The sequence below is a fragment of the Amphibalanus amphitrite genome, unplaced genomic scaffold (genome assembly GCF_019059575.1).
Source record: "Amphibalanus amphitrite isolate SeventyFive unplaced genomic scaffold, NRLGWU_Aamphi_draft 001163F_arrow, whole genome shotgun sequence".
Lineage (NCBI taxonomy): Eukaryota > Metazoa > Arthropoda > Thecostraca > Balanomorpha > Balanidae > Amphibalanus > Amphibalanus amphitrite.
Genome location: NW_024882657.1, coordinates 204,040 through 228,962, shown reverse-complemented (window position 1 = coordinate 228,962; position 24,923 = coordinate 204,040). Strand labels below are relative to the sequence as shown.

Genomic DNA, 24,923 nt, shown 5'->3' with positions numbered 1-24,923 from the left:
GTAGATCAGATTTTGTCTGGTGTCAGGCGGCTTGCTATGCTGAGAATAAGGTCAGGTATTCGCTGAAACTGATTGGGATGACGTGTGACGTGTTAGCAAATCTGCGCTCTTTTCTTCTTGTGGCAGATGATAAAATTAGGTGCGGTATTTATTGACTAAAAAAATTCGTGTGGGTTATTGTTGATAAGAAAGTGTGTAATGGTAAACCAGTCATCAACATTCAAAACACAATTATTCACATGGTTCGCTTTTAAATGCAATACTTTGTGGCAGAGGCGACAAGATGCAAAGTTCGTATGTAACCGGTTTTTTTTTATTCAGGCCTCCCTCCAAGGGCACTTGTGTACCATTTACAGGAGGGCTCCTCCTCTCCTGGCCCTTGTTCCCACCCCCAGGCTACGGCTGAAGTGGGAGCCTACCCCACACCTGGTGACACGGCCGGGGACGACGCCCGCGGAACGGGCGGAACCGGGAATCGAACCCGAACCCGGCACCGCCCGCACCGCGGGTCGACGCCTTAACCAACTGCGCCACCAGGGCCATTTAAAATGTTCACCGGTATGTGCGCCCGGCTTATTATTATAACATTTCATTGGTTTCAGTGCTGAGTGCGGCTGGGTCGACTACATCACAGGAACTCTCGGTGCAGCCAGAAAGTGGCGAGGAAATAACTACCTGCTCTGCCGCCTCACGTCTTACGAAGGCGGAGACCTACTCAGGTATGTTTCTTTGTATGGGTGTAAAATGAAGCCATCATAACCATTTCTCACATCGAAGAGTAGTAACGTAGTGCACCTCTCGGAAGTCGGAACTGACATATTACTTACAACTGACTTGCTGGCCTTGTGTTCCCTTGATATAACTTTATTACACCAATTTTGTCTCAGACGATGTTCGGTGAGGCTGTATTGAAAATTCAATTATCGTAGCATCTGGAAAATCGCTGTTAAAGGTTAGCGGCAAATTGCCTGAGATGACATGAGCAGCTGCTTTCTATTGCCAGCCTGATTCGAAATAATTAATAGGAGGAAAGCTTAAGAATATATTATTAAGATATAATTTCATATCTGTATACCGCTGATTTAAGAATATCATAACTCTATATCAATAATTCTCAGACAGGCGTAATGCTTCCCTGCGTGTATTTAAATTTAGGTACCGCGTCGCCCAGTCATCCGTTTCTGGTCGGCGGAGATCAAAGTTAACCATACAAGTTCTACTTGTCGCTCGAAGTTGGCCACGTCAGTCGCCGGCGCCGAGATAGGGAAGTTATCTGACCTGTTTTCGGCGGTCGCCCTAGCCACCTGCGCCGTATCTCCGAACGGAAATTATTGATCGGCTCGGCCAATCGCCGAAAGCCCACCCACCAAAGAAGTGAATTTATTTGTCAGGGGAATTCTTAGAGGATACGAGTTAGTTTATTGAGCGATACCAAGTTCTTTTTAATCCCTGTAAGTGCTTAATGATTCACCATAGTCGTGAACTATTTAACGCTTTCACACTTAGCACTGCAAACTTAAGGTGTATTGCTTTGCTAGCTACTTACATATTCATTATTCAAGATTGTCAATCAGAGAAAAGCGAAGTGAATCCACTTTCCGCTCATCCTCGGCCCCATGTCTATGAGCTGTTGGCCGCGCTGTACTGACAGACTGGCAACAGGGCTGGATTGAATATCACTGCACGACGTACTCAGTTTTCTTTCCCCATTCACTTGAGTTCAGTTCAACCATGCAGCAGCACGGGCTCCTTCCATCACCCCTTTCGTCTCATATTCCCTCGTCGTTGCCTCTGCGGTCCAGGAGAAAAGGATTGGCTCGACATTCCGGGCGACCGGCGCCCTATGCTGGGTAATGGAATAGTCCTATTGGCCAGTGCGGTCACTGTCGGCGCCCATTTGTCAAAGTGACGGCGGCGACCGATCAGTCTTTGTCCGCTATGCGTCCTGTCGGTCCGCGGTGTGTGGGAGAGAGAGAGAGGCTGCGAGAGAGGGGAGGAAATGCAGAAGAGGCCGACGAAGTTTCTACTCGTAACATTACGAACTGTGGCAAAAAGAAAGACAAGGTGGCCATGGGAAGACATGAAGAATAACTAACGATATTTTATCAGCTGTAGGCATGTTGATGCAATTAATCATAAATACTTCCTTGCAAAGAAAAAGATGAAGTCTTCAGGGCCACCTCAGCTTCCGTACACTCACTTTTGCGTCGCGCCGCTCTCGCGTCTGTAGCTCAAAATACTCTGCCGGTGAATGCTGGTTTTTGTTCTGTACATATGTTTTACGGTGACCAGATTTACCTCTGAAGCGGATCTAGGGATCCTGTTCCACAGGTCTCTCCCCCACAACGTCATCATGGGTCTGTTTCTGGGACGACACCTACGCTCTGACGATTTTAGCTCGCCCGGTAGCGACCCACTCGCCGTTTGAGAGGCGTCGACACTCACGGGACATCGCTAATAGTCTGGCGGATTCGTTCTGTCACTGGTCCAGGTGCGTTCCACCGGGCTGGCCCGGGCGCCGCCGCCCGGGCGACGGGCGCCCTTGAGTGTCCGGTACGCCCGTCGAGTGCCAGGACGCCCGCACTGCCTCAAAGGACTCCGCTTGTGTGCAGCGGAGTGCACCCTTCAGAGAGAATGGGTCCATTAGACGCTGTAGACTGGCAGTGCCACCGTTGGCGGATAGGACCGATGGCGATGACGGAACGGGCCGAGCAGACCCACTGCCCTTAATCGTGACCCACACACGCGACTCGTCAGTCAAGAATCACAGTCCTCAGTTTTGGCCACACTGTCCTTAACCACACGGCACTCAATCACGACTCACAGCCCTCAGCCGTAGTCTATGGTCCTCTGCTGTCCCCCACGATACTCAACCATGATACTTCGCCGCTGCCCACGACCCACTGCAAACAACTGGCGTCGCAGACGACGGCGGCGGCTGTAGGGATGATATAGAACTGCCGGGGATAGCGACCAGATGGGTCTGCACTGCTCCTTCTCTGATGAAGGGATCATAGCCCTCCTGAAATAGCAGCCGGTGAGCCGTTCCGGCGATGTTTTCTGGCTGATTCATTTGATTGTCGTTGATAATGGTCATGGTGAATCTTCAGTGTAATTTGCGGTGAAGATGTGAGGGCTAAAAAGGCTCATCATTTGGTGAAAATGGCTAGCCAGACGAAAAGACGGAAACGGAGTAGTTTTAGTTCTAATCAAGTCTTATGATTTAACACTGGCTCCGCCTTCATCACACCGCACAATGACATTTGTAAAAAGTAACGCACCTAGTACCTACCTATCTGCACTGGTGCTTGTATTTGCTACCGCCCACATACCGCACAAGGGCCGACACTAGACATATCAACCAGGTGTGTGATCCTCGTATCACAGCAAAGTAACGACAACGTGTCGTTCCTTTTACTATTCAAAGAGCCGTGCCACTGAGGCTATCCTCAGTGGCATAGCCTGCGGCTATCCCGCAGTGCGCCGAAGTCATGCGGCACAGCATCTAAGCACAGTGAATATCTGAAAATTCTCCAGAAACACCGAAAAGTTCTCAGACACGTATCTGCCATCGCAATCGCTTTTTAGAACCCACAGATGATATTATCATTTGCCTGTCTTTTCTACAGCTTTAGCTGGGTGCGCCTTGATGCCAACTCGACTCGGCACATCCTAACAGCCGTCACTAGAGAGAATTTCCATCGGGTACCTCTCGGTCAACACTTCCGCGTTGGAGATCAGGTAAGAGCTAACGTCCGCACTCTCACCTGTTCGGAGCTTGATACGTGAATTAAGGATTTTTTTTTGTTATTCTGTCTCTATTTCTCTCTCTCTCTCTCTCTCTCTCTCTCTCTCTCTCTCTCTCTCTCTCTCTCTCTCTCTCTCTCTCTCTCTCTCTCTCTCTCTCTCTCTCTCTCTCTCTCTCTCTCTCTCTCTCTCTCTCTCTCTCTCTCTCTCTCTCTCTCTCTCTTCTCTCTCACTCTCTCTCTCTCTCTCTCTTTCTCTCTCTCTCGCTCTCGCTCTCGCTCTCGCTCTCGCTCTCGCTCTCTCTCTTTCTCTCTCTCTCCTCTCTCTCTCTCTCTCTCTCTCTCACCCATTTCTTTCTGTGGCTGTCTTTTTTGAAAAATTTCATTCGTAGTGAATTGAACGGCATCAGCAATCTGTAATTTATTTAGTTCGAAACATTTATTTAGTTTCGTTCAAATTTTTCGATGATTCCGCATACCATTCCGTCTGATCGTCCGCCTTTGCTCGCTCCATCAGAGCAGATGCACGCTCTCTGTCTCTGCGATTTTCAACATCAGTCAGCGTCGTAGCTCGTGATTGAAGTCAATAACAATGCGCCCGAGTACTCCTAAAAGGATTCACTGCAATGTGTTCCAGAAACATTTTGTCAAAAGGTTTCGACTTTGTCTGGTGGTAATGTAGAATTATTGGCGTGATGGCGCCTTGAAGATTTGAAACCAGGCACGATATTTGCACGATAGTAGCACGATTGATGTGTTTTATCATATGAAAGATCTTGCTTGTTATTTTAAGAAGAAAACTATGGCTGGGCATGCCTCCATGGTAGAGAATTCCATGCCTTATCCATTTGATTACAAAGCTTGCCTTAGTGCAATACACGCCCAATCGAAGGTTAAGAACGATGGACAACGTTTTTTCTTCGAATTCTCTATAAATCCCATAAAAGTGTTGTCTTATAAGAGAGAGCATAGCATGCAGTTTTGAATAAAGTGTAATGAAGAGCATGATAAATGAAACTGAATATTTACACTCCTGTTGAACGATGGCAAATACTCTCTAAGTTCTTCAACAGCCTCCTGTTTTCGTCGCAAAATAGTCGCTTCGAGATGTAAATTTGTTGAAAGATTCCCGCCTAGCGCGAACTTTGTCGAACACTCGGTAAACTTCAGAGAGCTGGCAGCACATGTCGCGAACAGAGCTCCGATCCAGTATTTATGGATGGCCGCACAGCTCAGCTTCAAGTTTCCGCGGTGTGATTGGCCGCGCAGCTGCACGGAGAGATTTGAGGGAAAATAAATGATCCAGCTCGCAGGATCGGAGTGCGCAGTGTCTCTGGAGGCCGCGCAGGTGCGACGGCGGCTCCCCGGACCGGAAACGGAAATGGACCATCCGCTAAAGCCGCCGCTGAGCTGACGCGGCTTCTGTCGGAGGGTGAAACGGCCATACCAGTCCCCATGAGTTGCAGGCTGAACTTGAGTCACATGAGTTATCATCGCTTACACGGCGAACAATGACAATGATGCTTGACATCGAATGATGCTTCACACAGAAAAATATTGACACCGTTAGCGGTGTAATTGCACAGTACATATCTGAGCACTTGAGGAAAGTTAATTTAGTCCCTTCCCAGCTTAAATTACTCGCGCTTCTAAATGAACACCAGGAAGAAGGTAATAGAACACTGTTAGGAGGGTTGGGTGTTTTACTACATGTAGCAAAACACCCAACCCTCCTAACAGTGTTCTATTACCTTTTTCCTGGTGTTCATTTAGAAGCGCGAGTAATTTAAGCGGGGAAGGGACTAAATTAACTTTCCTCAAGTGCTCAGATACGTACTGTGCAATTACACCGCTAACGGTGTCAATATTTTTCTGTGTGTTGGGTATCATTGGCAAATATCTGGCTAGCCGATATTTATCGGCAGAATTTTCTTTTCTGCTTCCAGTAATACTACTCAAAAATCGCCTTTATTGTTATCAAACTTTTAAAAGTGGATCGTTCACGAAGCGATGCAAAGCCACCTTTTCCCTCCAGGTAACATGTTTTGCCTGTTTCGCAGGTGATTTGCGAGGTCCGTCCGGCGCTGGCCGTCGGACATCCCCCTCCCCGTCCCCTGCGCTCTCCCCCCACCCGCCTGGGGGTGACCTGGAGCAGTCGGCAGACGCGGGACGGCCGGACCGACCTCACCCTGTCCGTCTCGGCGCCCGTGACCTGTCGACCGAGGCAGAACTGTCGGCTGCTGCTGAGACTGCAGCCGCTACAGCAAGGTGAGGTCACGGACTGGATGTAAGATAAACTGTCGGTTTTAGCCCGTGCTGAATTGAAAGCCAACACAAACCATTGTTACATCTATTGTAGGCATACAGGCACTCTGTTTTCTTAAGAGAAAGCAGGACTATGCTGAATACTTTAAAAAGTCTTCAAAGATAATCAGCAATAAAAACGCTGGAGCTCGTGAGGAACAAACGATGGCCATTGACGGGATGAGAAGTGAGAACTATGACAGCGTCTTTCAGTGCCGGCACTCTGCTGAGATTGGCAATCAGGGCGAGCCTCCTCGATGTCTGGAACAGAAAATGGGTCATTAGTGTGGGGACGTGAGGGCAATGGCGCATTCACGATGATCGCGCTCATTCATAGCTGCTATTTGATATCCGAGATGATCAGTGAAAGATATCTGTAGCGGAATCTCGTCCAAGTCATCTGCCGTAATTCAAAAGGTAATATCGGCGGCTAAAGACTGGATAATGAGCATATTTTTATGTGTACTGCTGGTGCAAATATAGTCCATCTAATTTTCAAGTGCGACACACTTTTGTGCTCACCCTTTTCAAGTACATGCGTGTGCTTTCCATATGGAGCTTGAAGGTTCATCTCGGTGTAAGGGTCACATTGAGTAAATACCGTGGCAACAGAATCACAAACCATCGTAAGTACCTTTCCAAGTCCTTCGGTTTAGGGATTAGAGATACCGGGAAGGGCTATTCTTTTGGCTTCTGCGTCTGAAGCTAGAGCAATGGTGCAATATGTGCAGTAAGATATAACCATTTCCATTTCTCATTCACAGGGACAGCCGGAACCCAGTTATTACTCCTTGACAAGTGTGTGGTATCTTTCAACTGTCCGGGAGGCATTTGCTGGCCTGAGATCGTCACGGCAACAATCAGCAGAGCGGTAAGTTATATAGCGGTTGTAAATGGGACGCACTAATGAGTTCGAGTTAGAGATGTCACTGCACGTCGTTCAAATGATGAGAGTTGACAGTCGTGTGGCGGTGACTAATGACTGACGAGAGACGACATGACAGGCAACTTGACTGGCGTTTGATGTGACAGACAAGCTGACAGGCGTATGACATGTCAGGCTGGTTGGCAGGCGTCTGACACGATGTAACACGGGTGACCTGTCATCGGCTTCGCCTGTTACCCTGACCACCCGTGCCGTCGTTTAGAGCAGCTGGCGCATCGAATTTGAATAAATGGTTAACAATCGTGCATTAATGAATTCCCTGTGTGGAAATTTGAACCACCGGTAGGGTGATTATTCACGCCGAACAAACACGATTGAGCTATGAAAGTCATTCAGCTTAGAGTTGCTGTATTTAGTGCTCGCCATTTCGACATAATTTATTGACCACCGTCACGAACCATGGCCACCAGTATGTAGGTATCCTAGTGCTGCACCTGTAACTGTCCATCTTACCGATATGGGGTCGATTTGTCCGAGAAATGGTCTATTTGCCCAAGACAGAGTTCCAACTTCCACCTGTCCTAAACAGGGCAAATCTTCTTGTTAAAAGAGTTCCGTCCAAGCTCTAGCAGAGAAGCGGGTCTATCCGTCCGTCGGGTACGTTTGGGGGTTCGTCTACCCAATGACCTCACAGGCCGCTCTCTCTCTCTCGACAGCCTCACGACGGTCCACCGCGACCGATCACTGCTGAGCTGCGGGTGATACTGGAGAACCGGGCAGATCTGGGGCCGGAGTGGGCCGAGTACCAACCGCCGGTTATCGCACTTACGGTAAGGGTGATATTTGAGTCACTGGGGTACGTTTAACATTGTTGGTACAGTTAGCACACAATAAATCATTCGTCAGTACGTCGCAGTAATAATTCAGACCATCAAATAGTACGCCGCTGTAAACTTCACCCGGACCACTTTGTAGGACCATTGACTGGCACAATATGGATAAATGAACCTCCTGTGGGCGTCAGGCGCTGAGAGTTTATCACGGTTACCATCTACAGGCAAATCCCGCGGATCAGCACCCCGTCTTTACGGACAATCCCTGGATTCACCGGTAGCGGGCGATGTCTCCCCCATACTGGAACAGTGACAGTCGGTGGTCGGCTATTGCTCTCATATAGACCGAGTGGATTTTGACTGTCACATACGTCTTATACCTATACAAAATTTATATACCTTCTATTATACATATTTGTCAGTCTACACAAACAGTCAAAAAACAAAAATATGTAAAACGCTAATATTACCATAGGAGCACCAGGATTTGTTATCGCAGAACCACGCCACGCCTTGTGGTCCACAAGATGGATGTGCTATGCCTGGTCTGTTCATTACTTCCCCGGCACCATTACCGAGATGCAGCCCGTTACGAGTGTGTGCTGTATATTGGCACCCGGTATGTTATTGCCCAGGCTACACAGGCACGGTTGGGTATGTGGTGGGTTGGTGTTATACCAGAATGGTTGCACCCCCATGCTTATTACGACTTATCATTTAATTTATCATTGCGCTGGCACTGATAGACTTCATGCTGTCTATTTTCCGTATGCACAGCATTTATTCTATACCTTCCTATCCCAGACAAAGTTCTTTATCGTCTTTGCAATAACCTTGTCACAAAAATACGGAATTTTATAATCCTCGATGACAGTTTCAATGTCTGAGGAAGAGCCATATGTCTTTCACATTTCCGCCTTGTTCGAAGACCGCGGATAGCAAATAATTAATGAAACCATCCCTGGCCCCACTCTGCTCCCTTCAGCACGTGCGGAACAAAGTCACAGTTTAATTTCCGGCCGCGGCCGCGGACGTTTCGATCAAAATCTCATCAGCGGACGATTGGAGCCGAACACTGTCCGCTGACCCTTTGGCGGAGATCGGGTTTGAGGAGCACGGCCGGCCGTCTCGGCCCTCTCTCAGCGCTGACCGCCAGCAGATCCGGCCCGGATCGGGTACCCAATCAGCGACAATATGGCGTCTGTCCGTCAGACGAGGTGACAGAGGTTTCTGGGAACACTGGCCGTCACACTGAGGGCCTTTCCCGGCGCTGGGCGGTGCCGAGTTACAAACGATGTTCTGCCGCCGCCGAGACATTGTGACAAAGCGCCCGCACGACAGGCCAGCAATGCCGCTGGTGCGACCAATAAACCATACCGGGTGCAATATTGGTGGCTCCTGGGCTTTTGTGAGATTCCACTCAGCGTGGCTCGAAAGCTGGAGGTAATCCAATCTCATGGTGGCGGAGAGATGTGACAGTGTTCACACTATTAAAGTGAAACGAATCGCGGATATGGCTGATTTTTACGACGGTGACAATGAAAATGATGATGAACCAACGCGATGAAGACGTGTTTTCGATTATCACCTTTGTACGCTTTTGTTCTTTCGTTTACTTTACTTTCTTATTTAAGTTTTGGTTTATTGCATACCAAATAAAATGCACAGCTTGAGTATTTTTAGTGTTCCTTGACGTGGTATACAATGGCCACTGGCAGTCGTGCTCGTGAGTTCATGTTGCTAGACTTGTTCAAAGAAATCCAGTTCCAAGGCATCCGTTTGTCTCCTACTTATAATACAGCTAGCAGGTAAAAAGCGATCCTCAGGTTCGATTTCTCGACCATTCATCTTCAAAGACCGAGCCGGATCTGCTGCCCGCTGCTGATTATGATGAACAAAGAAATCGAGACGTGAGACATCGCCCATCTCCGACCGGTCTCGGACCTAACCAGCTTCATTACCGATCCTCAGGTGAGGCCGTCGGCCCCCGCTCATCTGTCAGCTAATCGACGGGAGACACGTCGTCGGCTTCGACGCACGACTGCGGACCCTGAGACGCGCCGGGCAACACGTTCTTTTGGCCGGCCGAGCCGACGGCGGGGAGAACGGTATGTAACTCGAGTGGCGGGTATGGGTATCGGATGCTAGGATGAATAGGTGAGGGATGGGGTAGAGCATTGTGATAGCTTCGAATATCTACATATATCTTGTAAATAGCTAGTATATGTAAATAAACCATTTAATTTAATGTAGCTGGGCAGCTGAATGAATCCGCGTGTTTCAGAATATGATGAAACCTCACACTTGCATCTCAAAGCATGACGGCTCGTGATTATGTAATATGACCGGCGTCACGCGCTGTCATTTGGTGTACCGTGGCGTTATCTGACGCGGCACGTCAGTGTTCTTTGACAGAATGACGATATCATGCTGATGGAACCTTGGAATTCCTGCGGTCATATTCCATCCCGTGGACATTGTTTTAGCAGGTGACGGTCAGCACTGTTGCCACACGATGCGGCGGCCGGGTCGGACACTCCTTCTGCGCCTGCGCAGTGACCGTGGACGCCGGCTCGGAGTGGATAGAGGTGGACGTGTGCCCCGACCCGGTGGACAGGAGAGAGCCCACGCTGCGCCGCTCCGCGCCGGCCGGCCGCGGGCTGCAGCTGCACGTGCTGGAAACGAGGCCCGACTCAGCCTGGCTGGTAGGTTCCGTCTATGTGTACTGTTGCGGTACTGCGTATAGGTATGACAGGTATTTACGGTACCGGTTTTCTGGTACGATGCGGTACTGCGAACGTAGCTTTTGTGGCACTCATACATACAATATTGCTGAGGCGTAGCTGCCAAATTTGAAGCAGCTGGTTTCGTTTATTTTAGTGATTTAAGGTGGGAATGTAGAACAGCAATCTATTCAGTTTAGTGTGAGCGCCTGTGAAATAAAGCGATGCTTACAGTTACCTCGCATTCACAGTAAAGTGTAAATCCGAGCAACGAGAACACAGCTACGGCATTTGCATTGATTGTAAATAAGGTGACCTTTGTGTTTATGGGTGTTTCTGCACACTTTTACCTGATTCCGCCTAAATATTGTAAGGAATATTGTGTTACTATTGTTTGCAACGTTCTCCTTCTCTCATTAGTCGCGTTTTGTTTTTAACTATTTATGCTATGTTGGCATTTCTATAGAACTTTGCATTCATTATCATACCACTTCATGTTACACCATTCATAAAGTCAACAACGCTTCTTTGTGAAGCAGTTTCATCAAAGGAGACGGGAACAGTTTTGTTTTCATGTCAAGACGTTTCATCATTTCCCAGAGCGCTATCCAGGAGAACGTTGATGCATTGTTTTCTGGCATCTATGCGCATTCAGCGGTGAACAACCATTACTCAAACCGTACGTCTGTTATGAGAAGGGTGAAATGGTTCAGTGAATTGTCTGGCTGAGATCTTTTGAAAAGATGGATGGATAAGTACTCTCGATGCTCATACATTTGAGCATCTCCCGAAACCCTGTATAAACTGTATTGCATGCATACCGTACGCCGCCCACTCCTTCAAAAACACCGATGCATTTCGGGTGACATTTTTTCATGATCTCACACACTAGTGACATTTAGTACCACATTTAGGCGGCATTTAAGACTCAACGATTACCCAGCCTTGGCCCACATTCGTCTTACTCACCGGGCCCTTCTGTCACGCCATCCCGGAATTTTGGAAAGGTATAAGAGAGCAAGGACGTCACGGGAACCGTTTCAAATTATAAGGCAATCTTCCGCTGCCCCTCCTGGGCTGAAGGCCCTTATCTGACGGCTAAACTGCGCCGACCGTGCCTTTATCCCGGCTCGCTTATACACCATATAGCGGGTTATTTATGGTCGGCCTGCAGGCTCAATATGTTGAAGACGAACTCGATTATCATACTGATAGCAATGAATCTCCCGCGAGTGGTACGGGCGGAGACGAGAGGTGCGCTGTGAGAAGTAGGATATGGAGAATGGATGGTGGTCATAAAGGATGGGAGAGAGAGAGAGAGAGAGAGGAGAGAGAGGAGAGAGAGAGAGGAGAGAGAGAGAGAGAGGGGGGGGGCAGGAGAGAGAGACAGAGTTCCTATCACATAGAGAAAGATAGAATGAGAGGAAAAATTAAAAAGAGAAAGAAATGCGAACAAAACTCATTCCCGATTTTATTTGTTCATCACCGCCTGCAAACGTCAAACTAAACAAGCATATATTCATGCTGTCTCTGGTGTACAGCTGTACAATGCTGGCAAACCTCAGCCGTGTTATCTCGTGTCCAATTTCAACAGATAACATCAGGCTCGGGCCTGGTGGTGCGACTCCATGCCTTCCCCGTGGACCAGGACCGGAGCGAGGACGAGTCCCCAGCCGGTCGGCGCCGGGCACTGTCTGTCACGGTCTCTGTAAGGTCACATGGTCAGTCAGAGACAGGATTGTGCCCCGGAGCACCAGCGGAACATTTCACCGCGGGCCGTCGGGGACGCAGGTGAGCCGAGACGGCTGTTACGATGTTTCGTGGCTTAGTTTGTTTGTTTATTTGATATTTGTATACTATATTATGAAGAGACACATGCTACATTATTTTGGAAGTATATGTATGCGTAACGTCGTGACTTGCCTGAATATTCATTCACTCGATGTTTGTTTCCATTTCAAACAGGAGGAACAAACGCAGTCTTCCTGCCCAGGACCATCTGGAGGAACTGCCCTTCGAGGAGCTCACAGATCACCTCTTCAGTGGCGCGCTGGAGCCAGAAACGATATCTGAAACGCCAGCGGAACCTACTCCAGATTCGCCGCCGAAATCTGTGCCAGAAACGGCAGCCGGCGCCCCGGAGCAGACATCGCAAACGGAGAAACAACACACGACAGACGGAAAATTAAAAACAATGGCTGGATCAGCCGCTGGCTCAACACTCGAAACTCGGCCGGACATATATCCAATTCCAGGGATTCTGCCAGATGACACACCATACTTCACTCCAGACACACAGACTGGTACACAACTGGAGAGAGCCAAGGCTGAGGTCCAGTCGAGCGGGCTACAAGGCGGGGGTTATGAATCTAACGCAGTGTTTGGGGACAAACCCGAGCCGCTTCTTCCGACCGAGAAAAGACGGCATAACTTTGAGCACTTCATCGCCAACGCACGACGGCAGTCTGCGTGTGCTGCCCAAATCGACAAAGCAGTCATGGTGGCACTTCGAGACGTCTGTCGCTTAGGTGAGGCCATCAGCTACTGCAGTACACTTAAGGTAATGATTGGGTTGATGGTTGTAGTAGCAACAGTTTGTAAGTACGTGAGGAACTTGGTGGCATTACTTCAGGTATTGTGATTGGATTATTGGGCTATGGAACACCTTTACACTAAGGCCGGGGGGATCCAGGGCGTCGCAAGTCCATCTACGACACGTCGCAAGTTACGACACATATGCCGTCGCAAGTTGTGTCGTAGCGGAAAAGGAGGGATGTTGAGGAAAGAGGGGTTTGTCGGAGGATACGACAGAACGTAGCTGCGACGAGGCTTAAATACCCGCTTTACTCGAGAATTTAAAAGGCTACACGATCAGCTGATCCCGTAGTAAACGTCAGTAAGGTCGAAAACTCTATCACGCATAAAGGAACATTCGCCTTTCTGGTTTGCGAGCTTATGAGACAGCAAGGTCAAGCATGTTCTCTGATTCTGAAGCTTTGTATTAACTGGGTGACTTGTGGTTGCTAACGCTCACGTGATTTGCCATAAAATTTGGGATCGATCACAGGAGATTCGTGGCTATAGGGCATCTAGAATCGATGCTTTAGAAGAAATGAGTTCCGAGAGTTTGAGGTCAGAGAGAGGTAAGAAATTTGTAGATGGAGGTCACAATTGGAGGTTACAGAGGTCATCTGGGACACGTCAGGTCACAGAGGTCAACTTGGGGTCATCACAGAGCTCAATTGGAGACCACGGAGGTAATCTGAGACACGTCAGGTCACAGAGGGCAACTTGGGGGCACGTCAGGTCACAGAGGTCAACCTAGGGTCATCACAGAGCTCAATTGGAGGTCACGGAGGTCATCTGGGACACATCAAGTCACAGAGGTCAACTTGGGGTCATCACAGAGCTCAATTGAAGGTCATTGGGGCCATCTGGGACACGTCAGGTCACAGAGGTCAGCTTGGTGCCATCAGAGAGGTCACTTAGAGGTCACATAGGTCATATGGGACACGTCAGGTCACAGAGGTCAACTAAAGGTCATCAGAGAGCTCAATTGGAGGTCATCTGGGACACGTCAGGTCACAGAGGTCAGCTTGGAGTCATTAGAGAGCTCAATTGGAGGTCAAGGAGGTCATCTGGGACACGTCAGGTAACAGAGGTCAACTTGGGGTCATCACAGAGCTCTATTGGAGGTCATGAGGGTCATCTGGCACACGTCAGGTCACAGAGGTTAGCTTGGGGTCATCGTAGAGGTCGCTTAGAGGTTACAGAGGTCATATGGGACACGCCAGGTCACAGAGGTCAAGTTGGGGTCATCACAGAGCTCAAATGGAGGTCATCTGGGACACGTCAGGTCACAGAGGTCAGCTTGGAGTCATCAGAGAGCTCAATTGGAGGTCACGGAGGTCATCTGAGACACGTCAGGCCACAAAGGTCATGTTGGGGTCATCACATAGCTCTATTGGAGGTCATGGGGGTCATCTGGGACACGTCAGGTCACAGAGGTCAGCTTGGAGTCATCAGAGAACTCAAAAGGATGTCACGGAGGTCATCTGGGACAGGTCAGGTCAAAAAGGTCAACTTGGGGTCATCACAGAGCTCATTGGAGGTCATCGGGGTCAGCTGGGACACGTCGTTTTTGGAATTGGGAGAATATTTTGGAGGCTGCTCCTTGCAACGTCCAAGACCGCCTTTCTGGATTCGCCAGTAGTTGCTGGAATGGTGTTAGGCTACTTCATATCCCCGAATACCCCAATAAATGTGAATATAACATATTACGCACCATTTTCAACACTCTCGCTGGCACGGATTGAGGCCTCATAGACGACCCGTCAGTTCAAGATCTATAACTCGCGTTAGCGTCAACGGATTGCAACCAAATTTTCAGGATCTAAAGTTTAAACAATTTTACACCTACCATGTAAATTTCGTGACCATGACCCGAATGACCTGTGACCTGTGACCTCTTCCTCAAGGCAACGTCAACTTGCGACACAACTTACGACTGCTATTTCAAATTCGTAAGTTGTGTCGCAAATCAGGCTATTTGCGATAGACTTTACTACTTAAGTAACGCTACTCATCGATTGATCCCTTCAAAAACGACTTACTACACAACTTGCGACACGTCGCAGCTGCGACGAGGCTTACGACGCTCTGGATCCCCCAGCCTAAGTGAGTAACTCAGAAAAAGGAAACTTTCTCGTTCCTCGAAGGGAGTACTTGCATCACAGTTTCAGACTTGTCGAGGAAATATGTCGGTGTGGGGCTGGAAACCGAATGTTAGCACCTCCCATGGACAGGGGGAAGGGTGCTGACCTATCCCCTGACGCACCTATTGATAATTGAGAGGCTTCGTTCTCTCTTTACGTTTTTTTTTCACTAGCTATTACTGCAAAACGTCGGAGGGTGTTCGAATCACCTATGATATTTTCAAATCCTTATCTACCCCTGAAATTCGTAATTGACAACTCACCTGACTTCCAGACGCCGGCCGTTTTGTCGAGCGGTGGGCCGAGCTGCTGCCGCCGCTTCTGGAGGACCGCTGCCAGGTGGCAGCACTGTCTCAGTCGCCCGCAGAGCAGGGAGGGCTGCAGTGCTTGGAGAGCTGTGCCGGTGGCGACTGTATTCAGCAGGGTGAAGAGGTCGTCAACGACCACCGCCCGAACGGTAGGTGATTCCTCATTATTCTCATGGTGACTTGGTGGGATGTTCTTGATGTCTCCTTCCACATCTGACTTGATGTCTTCTCCTCTTCTCCTTTCAAGTTTCAGTTTACCTACTGGCTACTAAGGAGTATGGACATTGGGCAGCTGTACTGTCATAGCCAGTGTCTGGAATGTACTATGTAGGCACACCGGGACAGCGGTCTAACTCTGACATCCCGTTCGCAGAGTGGGTGCCCCGAGTGACCTCGGTGGGTCAGCAGGGCCTCTGTGACCTGGCCTCGGCATCCTGTGTCGCCATCTCCATCCGAGGCCGCCACCTTTGGCCGTCTGTCGGTCTCCGCTGCCGAGTTAGGCAGGGCGAGCAGGCGTGGAACATCGCACCTGCTACCTACCGGTCTGCAGAGGAAGTACAGTGTCACCTGCCCGTCGCCAGTGTGAGGAGGCTGCGCCACACGGCAGATGTAGTACCGTGGACGATTCAGGTGTGTTTGTCGTAGCAGCCGGCGAGAAAATTACGTCGTGATTGATTAGGCTGAGCTCCAGCCCTTGCCGTTGGTAGCTAACAATAAGTGGTGTTTTTAAATGGTTTGGATAGCTTCAGCTTCTCTCCGACGATGATTCTGAGCAACAGTTGCATCCCACCACGTTCCACGAGGCCCTCTGGTTTCTTATGTCCTTATTGAGGAGTGGGTGCTGTACAGCAAAGCGAACACCCCCTTAGTCCGCCCCTGTGACGCTGCCAAACTCTCCTCTTGGCGCAGCCGGGAGTTGCCGTTTCAATACAAACCGTCCACAAGCTTAGTTCGATTGAGCAATCGCTAGATCGCTAGACAGCACTGTCGCTAGATGGCAGCACCATTCAGCGCCTGGAATGATACTGTCCCGCAATACGCCTGGGCAGGCGGCACAGTATTAGAGCACGCCGTTGCTTGAAACAGATATCCCGTAGGCAACTAGGCATACACATTTTGACACGATTGCAAGGTTTTAGTGATTTACTGTGCTGGCCAAGGTGCTGGCATAGTGTTCAGCCGTATTACCTCGTGTCTGTATATCCGTCTTAGGCATATAGGTGCCTACCTATCCCTAACAATCAGCAACGTCAAATCGATTGTGACCGGTCATTATCATGCTGAAGTTAGTGATGGCTGGTGCTTGAGATGAACTTATAATCGTATGCATCTGATCGCAGTTAATGAACCTATCGTCCATGCTACTGGACCACGGAGTCAAACTCTCCTCTCTTATGGGTTACTTTTGATTCGCTGTCTGTTTCGCTGTTTCAGGTTTCTTACAACGGAGTCATCTGGAGTGATGCTGTGGTTCTGAAAACGTACAACAGCGACTGTCAGATCTGTCGAGAGAGGAACGGTAGCGTCTCCTGTGCTCCCGTCATCGACTCCTGCATCATAAATGGTGAGGATTGGTCTGGGATGTTGGAGTTATGTCATTTAGACTGCTGTTTAGATGGTGCCTGAAAAGATCCTGACGCTGGAATTGTCAACTTACCACGTGGACTGGCAAGCGATAAACCATGAGGCATGAACATGAGCTCAATTTATGAAGTGAAAGTCAACAAAGACTTCCCGAACTGAAGGGAATGCTTCTGCGTTCATCGCGTATAGCAATCTTGGCAATGAACGATTGGGAACTACGAATTTTGAAATGTTTTGAATTATATTCTTTTGAATAGGCTACACATTCGTTTTCATTTTGAAATGTAGCATGAAAACGAAATGCCATCCCGTACGTAGCATCTTTTCGTTTCTCTGTCGTTATGACTCTCTTTTTTCAGGTCAATGTTACCGGTCGGGAGACACCAATCCGAAGAACCCGTGTCGATACTGCGGCTCTAACCGGCATCAGTGGGTGACTCGAGTCGGTAAGTCGAATTGAACTTACTCTATTGGAAAGGATCGCCTCTCCGCAGCACAAAGCGACGAATGACGATCTAGTAAGGCGACAAATCTAGTAAAGCGACGAATGACGATCTAGTTAGGACCTGTATCGTAAACCTGACGATCAGACGGGGATGCCTATGATAGCTTGTCTGCAGGTCCGTGGTCGCCTGAGTTTTAGAATCATGTTTGAAACTGGCCTGTGGTTACGGGCTGCATCTTGAATAGGCATCCGTGCCGTATACCGTATCATGATGCTGACTTTGATGCACAGGGCTTGAAACTCATGGGTCTGAAGCCAACCATATCCCGCCTAAGTACCATTCGCATGCTATTGCCTCGCCGTCATATGCCGTCATTTACCATCAGATGACGGTTGCCGCGGGGGCCGACCTGTCACCTGTCAGACCGTCGGGCCGGCCTGTCAGCACGGTCTCTGCGTGGAGGACAGCCGGGGAGCCATCTGCGTGTGTCATCCCGGCTACATCGGCTCACACTGTCAGGTAAGGCCTATACATAATTATATATGCATATAATATAATATATAAATAATGAAAATACATATAACGAGCATAATTGCCCAGTCATGCTATGAACGAACACCGCAGTCTGAGCACGCTTAGTTATAACTTAGCTTCATCAGCTTTAGTCGCTGCATTATCGTTAAAATAAGCACTAACGATTATGATAACTCCCAATCTGCTTTGACTTTATCGACAACATTCAGTCAAACTTCCTGTCTCAACCAAAGGGGTGGAGAAGTTCTTACAAATTTATAATCGACTTGTTTCCCCAGATACGAGAAACACCACCGGACTTCATCACATTGGCGGAAGAGATGGGCGACGAGGCGCTCTATGCCCCGCGAGAAGCGCTGGACTTCCGTTACCGATGAGAAGCTGTTATCTCCGCGTACTATTACCATAGGCTGACACTCATGTATCGTCTTCAAGTCAATGTATGTACCTCAGACATGACGTGCAATGGGATTATTGTACAGTAATGGATGCATGAACATATCTTCCAATAGAGTCTGTCGCCGAATACCACGACATTCGAGCTTGATTCTTGTTTTTGTACAAGTGAATAGGGTCCTGACAAGGCTCAAGGATTTGTTTCATATCGCGACCCAGTCAGCTAAATACCGGGAACTATCAACCAGCGTGTCATCGGCGTTGCAAAGGCACCTGTGACCCGACAGTGTTTGTCCAGCGACATGTGGCCGTCCCTTACTGGGAACGCCGTATTAGTTCTTCCTACCAATCAGTGTTAATTGTTGACCATGCCGTTGTGAAATAAAGGCAGACGTTCGATGTTGAAAGGGAAACAAAGAGACGCTAATTTTTATGCGATGCATATTAAAAATGCGTGATGAGATAGCATTCCATGGTATACAACTCGTTTGAAACATGGCATGCTATTCCTAAGTCCGAATAATACTGATGGCATGTGAGCGAACTCTCAAACACCTAGTATCAGTAGGTGTCAGATTGTATTGACAGTCACTTTAATAAGTTCACAATCCTCGCACAAAACTCAACGAACTATCGGCAAATGAACAAGAAGTGATATCAAAACACCCATACAGCCCGACTATACGATATAATCATATACAAGAACTCAATGGAATTTCCGAAATAATACGAACAGTTTTCTACTATGAAATATGGATAGTATTGAGTTCTCCCACCCCACTCCACGTCACGCAGTTCACAAACGAACCATATCAGTTACACCATACGAGATTCATACCAGAGTACAAGTGTGGACCATTCACACAAACAAAGGCATTTTAGATATATAGGCTGTCGGTAATAATCTCAAGCCACTACACTATTGTAATGAGACGGACCGACCCACTGGGAAAGTGAACTCTTCTATCTACTCGTGAGCAGTTGGATCTACGGCGGCTGGCCAGCCAGCCGCCCGCTAACGCTCTAACGGCTACAAGCGGCGCACAAATAGAAGCGAAAGACTGTTCGTATCTATGTTATGTCTGGCTGTCAGGTTTATGTCACTGCTCGCTCTATGTCAGGGTTACACGGCTTGGTATTGTATCCACTCAAAATGTGGGTTGTGCGACTCGTTACCCTAAAAGATGCTACTCTTTTTTGACTATGGTGTGGCGTCTTGAAGAGGATCAGATCACTAGGTTATCAGGTCATGAAGTTCGAAGTGGGTAGTACGGTTATAGTTCACATCTGCAGATAAACTCAAGGGAGTCTTCACAAGCCAGGTTGCCAACCAAAATATTAAGGGAAATACAAGGTCACGAACGATTCAATCAAAATCAATATCAAAGTATAACATATTGCGAATGGAAATAACATAGCAATAAATGCTTCAGTAAATATGAGACTCATGAATATAAATAATGATTACATGAACAAATGATGCGCATCAAAATGTCACTCAAACATCACCTAAGGTATACCGTACGATAAAGTCGCCAGAGATCCGACAATAACGCACTAAACAAAGAAAGACAGTAACACGAATAAATTGTAGAATCAATCGACATGTAAAATGTAGACTCACATAGAGTGAACCAAAAGTCGTTTGTATGGACGAGTCAGAGATTAGCATCAGCACAGCCGCGGAAACTTGGATATCCTGAACTTGAGATCCTAAACTTGGTAATATCACCACGAACTCCTAACGCTACACATTCACTTTTCCTTTGATAGCCAGTGATCCCTTGGGTCATAAGCACGATTAGAAATAAGTTGAGGTTCTAGAAAAACACCAACATCTTTAGAAATCCGTTCCTCTCATGCTTATTTCCTCCTCGATTCATTTGGTCAAACTCTTCTGTCAAGCTCCACCGTTCATCTAACCTCGCTGTCCAAGATCCACACCACAGGTGCAGCGAAACTCTCAGCGAATGTCGCAGCGGAGCTCAGTTTCAGCGAATGTTCTTACTCCCAGAGCTCCTCAGCGGGATCCTATCAATATTCCGACCGGAGTGCCTACTTGGGTACTCTCTGTCCTCTGGGGAGCCTATCGGAGTACCTACGTACTACGCAGAATTCTCAGCGTCCTCTGAAGTCTGTCCACCTTCAGTCGACTGTATCGCCACCTCTTCCACACTCCCGACATTTCTCCCCGTTCCCGTCATCCCCGACTACGCTCCTAGAAGCTTCTTGACCGAGTAGCCGGGTAGGCTGTAGAAGAAGAGAAGAAGCAGGATGGCTAGCGCCAGCACCAGCAGGATCTTGACGATAGTCCACTTGTAGTTGTGCCAGACGATGTAGCGTATCGACTTGATCGGGTTCATGAACCACATGAACGACGAGTCCGGACGGCTGGGGAGGTGCGGGGGTCCGTTTCAATTTTACAATCGAATAAATTGTCCGTGCCGTGATATCTGTTACTGTCTTTGGTCAACCTTCATTTTCGCCATAAAGATACGTTGAAAATATGAAAAAAATTAAAAGCAAGCTAAAAATCACACCAATGAAAGAAATTCATCATAAAATTACCATTACTTTGACATCACTACTCTGCTCTACTCTACTTCAAGCGATTAGAGATGCACAAATCATGCGTAATCGCTGTTAAATAAATGACCAGTGCCTACGAAGCGCAATTCCCTTTCCCCATCAGCATTCCCCAAACTTCGGACCCCGTCCGTACTTGGGTTTGTCCAGTGGGTCTGGCTCGTTCCTGCCCATTCCGACCGGTGACCGTTCCGCCTCCTCCGCGGTCAGCAGGTGGATCTCCGCCTCCACCTTGCCCTGCCGGTCAGTGGTACAATTTAGTTCAATAATTAACAAGGGTCGCAGCGGTCAGTAGTGCAGGTGGATCTCGGCCTCCACCTTGCCCTGCCGGTCAGCGGTCACAGTTATGTCAATAACCACTGGTGAGCTCAGCAGTCAGCAGGTGAATAAGTGCCGCCACCTTGCCCCGTCGGTCGCAGCCAGAGTCAGAGATCCATCCATCATGCTCTACCAGGGATAAGTGCATGCAGTCTTTACAGAATACTTGTATCGTACCGATTAACTCCTAACAAATAACACTACTTTTGAGTTTTCAAAAGTTTAACTGCCGCACAGCTATGAACCGCACAGCAATGAAAGATTGGTCGGCTTAGCTGAGCAGCCATAGCAATACCAGCTCTATCTATGTAGTTATCTACATCTTACAGCGACTATAAAGCCATCCTTACCGTGAGTGCCATCTCCTCGTTGTTGTTTTTCACGTAGAACGGCCACCAGCCCTTGACGCGTTTCTGTTTGAAGATGGACACCATGGGTACAGAGCCGTCGTTCTTCAGCAGCGAGAGGGTGCAGTGTTTGGAGGACTTGGCGCCGCGCGGAAACCGGTTCAGGTCCAGCGTGATCTGACCGAGGAAGTCGTCCGCCGAAAAGTGGTCGGCATCCCACACCTGCAGAGAAAGAGTGGTACTTCATGGGTGTCGCCAGACCACTTAGTAATTAACTAGTTTTTAATGATACGGTACATGAACGTAAAATAAAAACACAGGTTTCATTATAACGATGAAAGTTGCATCAAACTCAAATGAAAACACATTGTATTGTACTGTATTTACTACAAGCACCCACAGGCAAACGCCCTTTTAACAGGTGCAGTCAAAACAGTACATAAAATCATAAACAAGATGAGGTGAAAACACAAACGATTCACAACACTGTAGTTAAAAGCACGGCATAACATAGGTAGGTATCTACTATAAGCAACACTAAAAAGAAAACAAGCTAAAAGTATACACTAAAAGGAAACATGCTAGTACACACCGGCGGCCTGACCGAATGAATATGTAGCAGTTCTGAAGGCTCCAAGTGTTGCCGTGAAAAAGTCAACTGTACTGTTCGCGGCTACGAGGGCGTTACAGCTGTTTGGAATTCGCCCGAACATAGAGTTTTTGACAGTATTGACTCGTGCTGGTGGGATATTCCACAGCCTGATGTTGCGCACCCTTCTACTAGGTGCTGAGAGTGAGAGCCTTGTGACTAGTTGCGGGCAGTCAATCTGACCATGGAAAATCTTGAATAAAAACATGAGGTCGTGTTGATGAAATCTCGATTTGATGGATGGAACCTGAAAGTGAGACAGTAGATGTTCGTAATCCAGGCAGTTTGTGGGATGGTCCGAACGAGATGCGAGCCAAATGAGGAACTTGTGTTGCACACGGTCTAGTCGTTTCATGTGGGTCACTGCAGCGCCGGCCCAGACGACACTACAATACTCCAGGTGTGATCGGACATGCGCAAAGTAGGCAGTACGCAATGCTCTGACGTCAAGGGCCCCGCCGCGCAGGTTGCGAGGCTGCTGCATACCCCGAATGAACAACCCGAGCATGCGTCTGGACTTCGCCACAACAGTGTCTATGAGACGCGCGAATGTCAGCTTGCTGTCCAGTATCACTCCGAGATCACGTGCCTCTACCTTGCGCTGCAGTGAAACATGAGTGATCTGGTAATCAAATGTAACTGGCCGGGTTTTGAGCGTGTACGAAATAACAAAACATTTGACTGGGTTCAATTTTAGCTGCCATGCCTCAGACCATCGCACCAGCCGACCAAGGTCGGCCTACAGGACGGCGGCGTCGTCGTTAGAGGTTACACGATTGAAAAGTTTCAAATCATCCGCGTACATGATACAGTTTGTGTTGATAGATGGAATGTCAGCAGTGTAGCAGATAAAAAACAAAGGTCCACAGATGCTGCCTTCTGGCACCCCAGACTTGACAGAAGTCCAGTCAGAGGTCACGCCGTTCAGCACTACGCGCTGGCGCCTATTGGACAGATAAGATGCGAGCCAGGCATACGCTTTGTCAGAAACACTAAACGATGTTCTCAGTTTGTGCAAAAGCAGCTGATGGTTAACTGAAGTAAAAGCAGAGCTAAAATCGGTGTAAACTGTGTCCGTCTGCGAGCCAGAGGCAATAGAATCCCATGCGTGGGAAAGAAAGCAGGCTAAGTTGCTGGCGCAAGAGCGTCTCCTCAGGAAGCCGTGCTGACTGTCAGGAAGACCAGGCAGACAGTGAGACAGCAGCGAGTCATAGACGAGCCTTTCCAGGACCTTGGAGCATAGTGGCAACAGCGACCAGTGGCGGCGGATTCGATTTTGGCGTGGGGGGGCAAGATCCCAGTCGAGATGATGTCATAGGCGGATCCAGAAAGGCGTTTTCGACGCTGTAGGGGACATACCCCCCAAAAAAAAGTGTCCAAAATCCAAAAACTCCTCGGATTTCGATTCCTTACTGCTGATACTGATACTGATTCGATACTGCTGAACAGTATAAAAAAAAAAAATCCTGATAAAAATGTTATTATTAGGAAACATAAGGTACGTTTTGTCTATTTCGGGCGATGTAGGGGCCAGGAGGAGGGGGAGTAAATATTTGCTTTAAATGCCCGCTCCCTGGATCCGCCAGTGGACGATGTAACGCATTTCGTATTGCTGTATTAGAAAAAATCTCCAATGGGAAAAATTGTGCCATAACCCGATCGCATATCAGATGTTGAAGAACGGTGCCAAACCCTTTTAAGTAGGCGAGCGCTACTCTTCAATGAGGTAACTCGTTACCATTTCCTCTGTTCATTTTACGTTGGATTTTCGTTTAACTTCCTTTAAAAAGTATTTCTGAGACAGATATCAACTGAAACTAGCTCACAGCGGGAGGAGACCGCTCAAACATTCAGAGACAGTCGGTCGCATCTAAACCTATTGGGACAGCGATCCGCCAGAAACCCTTCCCAAGGCAGTAGTTCGCCAACTAAGCTCACCGAGACGGGCTGTCTCGATGGGTTTATCCTACAGTCAGCCCACAGCAAGGCTTAACTAAGGCCCAAACGCTCGTCAAGCTGGGAACGGAGGGCTGAGGTGAGGGAGTCGAGCAGCGGACTAGGGTGAAGGAATTCGGTGAACTCGATGCAGAAGCTCTGGGGGGGGGGGGGGCGTTTCTTTATTAGGACTTAAGGGTGCGCTGACTGCGGTAAGGTCCAAATTATCACACCAAATTTTACCACGACATCTACCGGTTCAGGCACTCGAGAATCAGCGGCCAGTGATATCTGCAAAGACGAAGCATTTCCAACCCAGCTTCAGCCTAGTGTGGGCGCCTCAGGTGGCTTTAATTACAGTTGCACATAGGCCCGGGCAGCGCTTGTCGAACAGCACTGCGGATCCGAAGGTTGGGACTTTAATTGTGAAAAACCGCCCGCCCGCCCGCCGCCAAACGCAAACACCGCAAAACGCGCAAAACGCACGCCTAAAACGCCAACGCAAACTTCGCAAAAAAAACGCGCGTCCGCCGCAAAACACAAACACCGCAAAAAACGCAAAAACCGCCGCCGCAAAAAACGCCCGCATCGCCCGCCGCCAACCGCGAAACGC

The 24,923-nt window shown here is 48.5% G+C and overlaps 2 protein-coding genes across 2 annotated transcripts in view; one reads left to right on the top strand and one right to left on the bottom strand.

Annotated features, from left to right (window-relative positions):
* Nucleotides 1–602: 602 nt before the first annotated feature.
* On the top strand, nt 603–18,912 carry LOC122370729 (the record flags this gene model as incomplete). The annotated part of the gene is made up of 15 exons (XM_043346594.1): nt 603–719; nt 3,630–3,741; nt 5,807–6,014; nt 6,815–6,921; nt 7,653–7,766; nt 10,256–10,474; nt 12,087–12,283; nt 12,458–13,129; nt 15,165–15,169; nt 15,482–15,664; nt 15,889–16,145; nt 16,950–17,079; nt 17,459–17,545; nt 17,931–18,064; nt 18,358–18,912. Coding segments are annotated over 15 exons (2,641 nt in total), but the record flags the coding sequence as incomplete, so codon positions are not given.
* A 122-nt stretch (nt 18,913–19,034) lies between these two features.
* LOC122370718 (otoferlin-like) overlaps nt 19,035–24,923 on the bottom strand; it is a 76,892-nt gene continuing 71,003 nt past the window's right edge. Inside the window, exons 31-33 of the mRNA XM_043346564.1 lie at nt 21,730–21,948; nt 21,198–21,298; nt 19,035–20,866 (exon numbers count right to left, since the gene is read on the bottom strand). Coding sequence (XP_043202499.1) covers nt 20,686–20,866; nt 21,198–21,298; nt 21,730–21,948 — 501 coding nt within the window. The 3' untranslated portion in view covers nt 19,035–20,685. The remainder of the gene's footprint in view (nt 20,867–21,197; nt 21,299–21,729; nt 21,949–24,923) is intronic.